Source organism: Neomonachus schauinslandi, chromosome 9 (assembly GCF_002201575.2).
Source record: "Neomonachus schauinslandi chromosome 9, ASM220157v2, whole genome shotgun sequence".
Lineage (NCBI taxonomy): Eukaryota > Metazoa > Chordata > Mammalia > Carnivora > Phocidae > Neomonachus > Neomonachus schauinslandi.
Window position 1 is genome coordinate 125,440,540 of NC_058411.1, and position 8,181 is coordinate 125,448,720.

General features: G+C 47.3%; 1 protein-coding gene across 2 annotated transcripts; it reads left to right on the forward strand.

Annotated features, from left to right (window-relative positions):
* Nucleotides 1–514: 514 nt before the first annotated feature.
* Nucleotides 515–7,005, forward strand: LYSMD4 (LysM domain containing 4). Of its 2 annotated transcripts, XM_021680504.1 has the most exons (3): nucleotides 515–1,161; nucleotides 1,659–1,948; nucleotides 4,489–7,005. In XM_021680504.1, exons 2-3 carry the CDS (start codon nucleotides 1,667–1,669, stop codon nucleotides 5,098–5,100), a joined length of 894 nt encoding a protein of 297 aa, XP_021536179.1. In that variant the 5' UTR covers nucleotides 515–1,161; nucleotides 1,659–1,666; the 3' UTR covers nucleotides 5,101–7,005. The 2 variants fall into 2 exon arrangements, with proteins under 2 accessions (XP_021536179.1, XP_021536181.1); XM_021680506.1 differs by having other exon boundaries at nucleotides 515–1,948.
* The last annotated feature ends 1,176 nt before the right edge of the window (nucleotides 7,006–8,181 follow it).

Sequence of the window (8,181 nt, forward strand, 5' to 3'; positions counted from 1 at the left end):
TCCCGGCTCAGCGGGGAGCCTGCTTCTCTCTCTGACCCTCTCCCCTCTCATGCTGTTTCTCTCTCGCTCGCTCTCTAAAAAATAAATAAAATCTTTAAAAAATAAAAAATAATAATAAAAAAAAAGAAGCAAAAACTGTAGCTGGGCAGAGCTGGTGCCCGGGTGGCGGGCAGGGGGGCGGGGCGAGGGTCCGGTCGGAGAGCTAGAGCCCTGCCCCTCCCCGGCCCCGCCCCCGCCGCCTTTCCTGTACTGATCTCTCAGCACAGCCCGGCTCATTCCGGAGCCCGCGCAGCGCTGATTTCATTGGCTGCCTCGCCGTCCCCGCCCCCTGGAGACCTGCTGATTTTCGTAGCCAATCAGCAGGCGCGGCGGCGGCGGCGGCGAGTCTCGGCGGAGACCGGGTGCTGAGGTACCGGGGTTGGCAGGAGGGGCCGCGGTCCTGGTAGGGGGACCGCGCGGGCCCTCAGCGGGGCCGCGGCTGAGAGGTTGGGCCACCCTCCTGCCTCGGGGGCGAGCCACCCTCCTGCCTCCGGAGGGGCGGCGACCGCCACCGTCCGGGGCTGGCCGGAGGTTGTTGGGGTTGAGGGCAGAGGTCGGAGGTCGTGCCTTTGTGGAATGTTGGGGTCCCGCCCGTCTAAGCCTAGGAGCGGGCCGCACCCCGTTTTGTTTTTGTCAGCGCCTGTGTGGGGACCGCCCTCCTTGCACGGAAAGGGCTCTGAGGGAAACAGGCCTGGGAGCCGCCAGGGCCCCTCGCAGGCCCTGCGCTCTGAGGGGAGGCCGGCGGCCCTCGGGTCCCCGCCTCCCTCCTGCCGGCCCGCGGGTCTGGAGGGTGCGGGCAGGAGGGGGAGGGCGGCACGGTCGCGCGGGGGCCACTGGCTGTCCCCGAAGGCGCCGCTCCCCTGGGCTCCGAAGGGCCCCGCGCCAGCGCTTCTGAGGCTGTCATTCCCCGTGTTTGAGATTTCGTTTCTGGAACCTCACTCGGACGGTTCCAAGAGGGGAAAGCGGGTAGTGTGGCTTTTGCACTTGGCTGGAGGTGAAAATAAAAACCAGGCGCGGGATGTAATGAAGGCAAAGGGACCTGTGAGAAAGTGGACGAATTTCTGAGCTCGACAAGAATTTTCTGCCCATCTTGGCCCACATACTACGTAGTTCAAGCCTGGGGTATTGGAAATCAGTATTTTATTCTCCTAGTTCTCATAAGCAAGTGCCCTTAGTCTTGACCTTCTTGGCGAGGATGCTTTGGAATGTGTAAAGTATTGAACAAGAATTGTTTTGTACAAAAGTTCGAAGTTAAGATTCTCAGAGCAAGGAAGGTGGGAACAGCCCTTGCCTCTCATTGCAAGGATCCCAGCAGCTGCTTTACCCCTCTGAGACCAAAAAGAGAAGTCGTTTCTTTATCTGTGTGGGTTTTGGGGAGACACCAGCTATGGATGAGGAATAAGGGGGATGCAATTAGGGGAAAATGCTATTTTTATATGCCTCTCACCCACCCCATCTCAGCTAGCGTAGAACCCATTATTTTTTGTACTGATGGTGTCTGTTGAGTATGTACAATGATCAGGGAAAGGAGGAATCTCTAACAAGACACTTCTCTTTAATATAGCTGCAGAGCAGTGAATGTGCCTTATGTGGAATTAACCATGGGGTTTGGTTTTCAGTTGAGAATATGAGGCAGAAGAAAGTGTTAACCAAGACCTTCCAAGGCCCAGCCATTGTCTGTAGGACTCCGACCAGCCACGTTTACATGTTTGAGAACGGTGGTGGGGACTCGGGGGACTCCTCTGAGGAAGAGTCCCACCGCGTGGCTCTGCGGCCCCGGGGCAAGGAGCGCCAGAAGAAGGGTGCCCATCACCCTCCCCAGCCAGGAGCAGGTGACGTGGTGCTGCTACAGCGGGAGCTGGCCCAGGAGGACAGCCTCAACAAGCTCGCTCTTCAGTATGGCTGCAAAGTAAGAAACCCCGCAGGTGAAGGTGTCACCTGTCCCTCAGCTCCTGTGTGTTTAGAGGAACAGAGCAACTCACTGAAGGGTGGGGGCCCTTGCTGCCCCTTCCTGACCCTGCAGAGGTGGTTTGGAGAGGCCTCTTGTAGCCTTAAAGCACGCCCCCCTTCCCCCACCCATCTAGCCAGAGATGGAAGGCAGGTGGAAGTACTTTAAAGTCTGAACCTTGGGATCATGAAAAGTGAGGGTTAGGAATCTCACGTGTTGGGGCAGTTCCCTCTCTGCAGAGTACTTCTCTCACTGTCCCTCCAAACTGAATTTCAGAAACCGCCCCCCCCTTTTTTTTAAAGTAGGCTTCATGCCCAGTGTGGAGACCAGTGGGGGGCTTGAACTTGCAATCCTGAGATTAAGACCTGGGCTGAGATCAAGAGTCAGATGCTCAGGGGCACCTGCGTGGCTCAGTCGGTTAGGCCTCTGCCGTCAGCTCAGGTCATGATCCCGGGGTCTTGGGCTCGAGCTCCACATTGTGCTCCCTGCTCAGTGGGGAGTCTGCTTCTCCCTCTCCCTCTGCCCCTCCCCTGGCTTGTGCTTTCTCTCTCTCTTTCTCTCTCTGTCTCTCTCAAATAAATAAAATCTTAAAAAAGTCAGATACTCAGCTGACTGAGCCACCCAGACACCCCTCCAACCCCACACCTTTTTTTTTTTTTTTTTCTTTTTCTTCTTTCAAGCACATTTTATTTAAGACCTACTAGGGCCAAAGATGCCAGGCAGAATTTATTCAAGATTTATTTGGTAGGCTTGGTTTTTGGCTACTTCTCTTTTTCTGATCCTTTCTTGCTGGTTGTAGCTTATTCGGTCAAGTTTTACATTCTCTCTTTTAGAACTGCATGATCTAGCCTTTGTACGCTGTGTATCTATATAACCCTGTTTCTCTCTTTAATTATGTTTTTAGCATTCAGAGTGATTAACATGGCAAAGTAAGTAGGAAAGTATTTATAGAATTGCTGCATTTTTCTCCTAGATTGAAACTATTTATTTCATTTTGCTAATAACACTGTGTTACAACTTTCTGTGGCCTCTCCTGAGGCTGTCTAACCAATTTATTTGAGAAATCTTTTCCTCCTTAGTTTCTTATCATTTATCTAACAAGGTTCAAATGGTTAAACACATTGTATAGGATGTTGTGGTATTTCCCAGGGGAAATAAATAGGCTGGTCTCTAGGGACACAGAGTGGTCTCTCAATTGTACTGAGATTTATATTTGACTCTCTAAATAGGCATACTGTGTGGTTTATAGACATGGGCTGAAAATGAATCTGACCCTACACTGAGTGGATGCAGTGGGCTTCTTGGAATACTGATGTTTAATAAATCTGTGAAGACTATATATATAATGCCTCTGATAAGTAATCAGTTTTCCAGTTTAAAGTAAATATAAATTTGGTGTTAATTTATTAAAGGCAGAGACCATCAAGTCTCAAGCACCTTATGCTTTAGTTTCAAGACATGATAAATTACAAATGTCTGCCACCCCAATTCAATTAGATGATAAAAACAATTGCTCAATAAGTGAAAAATCATGGAGATGATTGATTTGAATAAGGTGCTATCTAATGGTGTGTTGGCTGTATTTACACTCTAGTTTAAAGTGGGCTTATGAGTTAAGATCTTAAAGTCCATCTCTAATGCTTTCAGTAAGTTCCAAACATTAGCTTAAGGGAGGGTTTCTCTTTGACTTACATTCTGCACCACCCCTCCCTTAAGATTTGATTTTGGAAGGAGTTTGTCATGAACTTTGTTACTTTGTAAAACTCATAGTGCTGTTCCTTTCTCCTCCGGTAGTCAAATTAAAACAGAAGATTTCAGTCCATACTTTCCAACTTGATTCATGATTCCCTATATGTTTCTAATTATCATTAAGTGTTGTGAAATCCTCAAAGTGTATTACCCCTAGATCACTTCTATTTAAAAGATAAGTTTATATGCCATACAATACTTCTGGGCAAGAAAACATGGTAGAATCATGAGGACATACGTCTTAAAACGTTATTAGAGTTAAAATAGGTTCTGAGTGTCTCTTGAGTTGGCTGAGGCTTTGTGTTTGGGGATCGCTAATGTAATCAGCTACTGAATTGGGTTCTTAATGTGGGAAGGAAGTCAGCCAGACGGGGGGCACTGTTGCCTCAAAAGTTAAAAGAAGTAGAAAGGGCTATAGCTTTTTAAGTTGCCATGGTTGGGTTTCACCTAAAAACATTTTGTTGCGGTCACACTTTAAACAAACAAGAGACGCTTTTCCAAAATTGATCTTATGTTATTCAAACTTGTAAATCTGTATGGAAATGTGATGATTAAGCTACACATTCAGGCTGAGTTAAAGCCAAAAAAGTTACTCAGCCTAAACTAATTTTGTACATAGATGCAGTTTTCCAATATTCATCAGATTCTTAAGCGGGGTGGGCTTGGATCCTCTTTCATAGAGAGCTACTTTTTAGATATTCGTTCTAAGGAGTTTACATATTTCGTGATGTTTGTCTTCATGGCTTTCCTAGGTCGCAGATATCAAGAAAGTCAACAACTTCATCAGAGAACAAGACTTATATGCTTTGAAATCTATTAAGATTCCAGTGAAAAATCATGGGATCCTAACAGAGACCCACAAAGAACTCAGACCCCTCCTGAGCCCATCCTCAGAGACCAGAGTGACCTTTGAGGAGCAGCCAGACCCAGATAGAGCAGCTGTAGGCACCGGTGCCCTGTCCAGCCCACTGACGGATTTCTTTAAGGGCATTGACCAGAATATTGAGCACGCAGTGCAGTCAGAAATCTTTCTAAATGAAAGTTACTGTGTAGAGACCTCCAAGCAGCCGCTGCTCCCGGCTTCTCCGAAGACCCCAACAAATGGTGCAGACTGTGGAATTCAGTGGTGGAATGCCGTTTTTATCATGCTTCTAATTGGGATTGTTTTACCAGTGTTTTATTTGGTCTATTTTAAAATCCAAGCTACTGGCGAGATCCCCAGTAGCTTGAACACAACTGCTGTCCCCAATGGCTCGATGACCGTGAGTGCAGTTCCAGGGCATGTCCCCAGATTAGCAGTTCCAGTGCCGACCGTCCCCTCTTCAGACAGCCAGGTCAGTCCAACCACCCGGGCAGGGAGCTAGCTCTTGTTGTTTCTAAAGACTTAGGCCAGTGTTAGGCTTCGGCCTCCTATTAGGCATCACCTGGCATTGGCCATATCTTAGGGTGCTGCATCTCCTTTTCTATGACATATGGACATGTCTCAGAAGCCAATGTTGAGTTCTCCAGAACACTCACCCTGGGGAATAGGCTCACCTAATCCAAGGCTGTGGGAGCCAAAACACCCGCCCCCTCAGCCCCCTGCATCCAGAAGGTACAGCAAGGGAGACATGTGCACGTGATACATGCCGTCTCTTGAAGGTATAGCGTGGACTGGCACTGCGTGGGCCTCCATGTCGGAAGTGTTCAGAAGTTGAGGAGCGGCGTTAAACCTGCAGCGTGGGAGCCTCTGGGATCAGCTTTGGTGACGTGGCTGTTTGCAGTGTCCCCTGCCTGCTGGGAAGAGATGACTGGCTGTGACACATGGTGCTCTTTGTCCCCCTGGCAAAGGTGCTGTCCAGTAGCGGTGAACACCACCCTGTTTTGGAATAGGACAGATTATAAGAAGCCCTATGTCATATTTGTCCCACCAGTTAGCCTTTTTTGAGGCAGTGCCACTTCTAGAATTGAAAAAGCCCTGAATCCGAATTGCTCTAATATCAAGTAAAGGGCAGTTCTCTTCCTTGTACTTCTAGAACTACTTAGTAATACCCAGGCCGGCTTTAAGGTGCTGCATGGTGTGGCCGGCACTTCCTGGCCGGAACATTTGGAGGCTTTTGCTCAGTTTCCCCTGAGGTGCATCCCCACTGCAGTGGCTGACCAGATTACCCAAGTTAGCATTCTTGGAAAGAATTCTTGCTGGCCAGTGACTGGAGCTGAGTAGGTGCAGAGAAAAAGTTGAGTGCCTATCACCGAGGTCCCAACAGGTGACACTTCTAAGGCCGAACAGTCCAGCGTTGCTGAGAGCGGCAGCCCCTGGGTGTACCTGGAAAACAGGCGTAGGGAGAATAGGTGTGCTTCGTGCTGCTTCCCTTACTCTAATCTTGGGAAGTCTAGAGCCATTGCCCCAGCATGGGCCTCAGTGTTTTTCTTCGGGTCAATACACTTTATATAGTGTAGCTCATGATGTTAAAAACCAAACCACTTAATGGAGGGCCTAGAGGTGACCGTTGCTGTGAAGGCCATAAAAAGAGGGGTCAGGCTGCCATCAGTCTGAGGTTTTCCCATCTACACAGCAGCAGTCATGCTGGAGGCTCAAGGGAGGCATGGGTCAGCCTCTGAGGCCTTGTAGGTGGAGCAGGGGTATGTGAGGTGAGGGTGAAAGCCTGTTTGGCTGGAGCCCATCTCAGTCCCATGGAAGAATGGAAATGGGCTCACGTGGCTCGGAGAAGCCCGCCACCTGGGAGGAAAACAGACTGCACAAATGCTGAGCTTTGAGCTTTGAGCGAGATTTATGTCATTGGACACATCAGGCCTAGAGATGAATTGAGAAGATTTCATCATTGTAAGAGGAGGCGAGTGTTGCAGAAGAGTACTTGAAATTGGCTTCTCATTTTTCTCCTCTCAGCTATGTGGAGAACGATTTGCCCTGGGTTCAATTAGTAAATTTAAAGTATCTTCAAAAGTAAATCTTTTCTTCAAAACCAAAATGGTCTTCAGGATAAAATGAACTTGTGAATTTTTGCTACAGGAAATGTTTTGATCATGTGAATGCTTTTCCAGCCAAATGTTTGTGCTCACTATGCCCCCTGGAGGCCACAGGTTTCTCTAACATATCACCATTAACTTAACGAGGCAGAGCCCGGAATCCCACGGGAAAATGGCTTTTGCCAGGCAAAGAATAAATATCTGTATCCTTTACTTTTAAAAAATGGAATAAAATAATTTCTTCTGTGAAGGAAAATTGATTCTTCTTTTTTTTAATTGGGGAGGGGTGGTAATTCTGAATTAAAAGATGTGCGACAATGTTGGAGAACATGGAGGTGTCCATGTCCAGGGGGTGAGGCCTGCCCAAGGGCTTGTGCTCAAGGTCACCAGAACAGGTGAAGAACAGAAGTGGTAAACCAGCACAGTCTCACTGATTGGTCTGTACAACATGCTTTAAAGTGGGTTTATTAAGTATACATGAGAGATACCATGAAGCTCATTTTCTACACATTTTACTGCATTTTTAGTGTCTTGGGAGTTAACGTTTTAAAGAAGTAATTAGATTTGATAGGTAGCGTTCAGTCCTTTTGATTGAACTATAGTGCCCAAGATTGTGGACACCTAGGGAATCTACGTCGTCAGGCAGACGATGCTCCCGTTTTACCCTGGGGTGACAAGGCTGCAGAGACTAAGCAGAAGTCTCAGGGTCACCCAGAGCAGGACTGCCCAGCCAAGGCCATGCCACAATCCTTCCTTGGGAAGCTGGTTCTTTAAATTGCCTCTGTTGGGGCGCCTCGGTGGCTCAGTCATTAAGTATCTGCCTTCGGCTCAGGTCATGATCCCAAGGTCCTAGGATCGAGCCCTGCATCAGGCTCCCTGCTCCGCGGGAAGCCTGCTTCTCCCTCTCCCACTCCCCCTGCTTGTGTTCCCTCTTTCACTGTGCCTCTCTCTGTCAAATAAATAAATAAATAAAATCTTAAAAAAAATAAACTGCCTCTGTTAATAGTGAAGCCTTCCCAGGGTTGAGGAAGAATGATAAACGTTCTTATTTCTCTACATCCGCACCAACATTTGTGAACTCTTGTCATTTTGATGATAGCCATTCTAACAGGACGGGATATCTCACTGTGGTTTTGATTTGCATTTCTCTAATGGTTAGTGATGTTGAGCACCTTTTCATGTACCTGTTGGCCATTTGTATAATTTATTTGGGAAAATGTCTATTCAGGTGCTTTGCCCATTTTTTAATTGTTATATTTATATATATTTATTTTGCTGCTGAGTTGTGTGAGTTCCTTATGTATTTGGGCTATTAACTCTTTATTGGATATATGGTTTGCAAATATTTTTTCCCACTCTGTAGGTTTTCATTTTGTTGATTGTTTCTTTTGCTATGCAGAAGCTTTTTAGTTTGATATAGTCTCACTTGTTTATTCTTGCTTCTTTTACTTATGTTTTTGGTATTATATCCAGAAAAT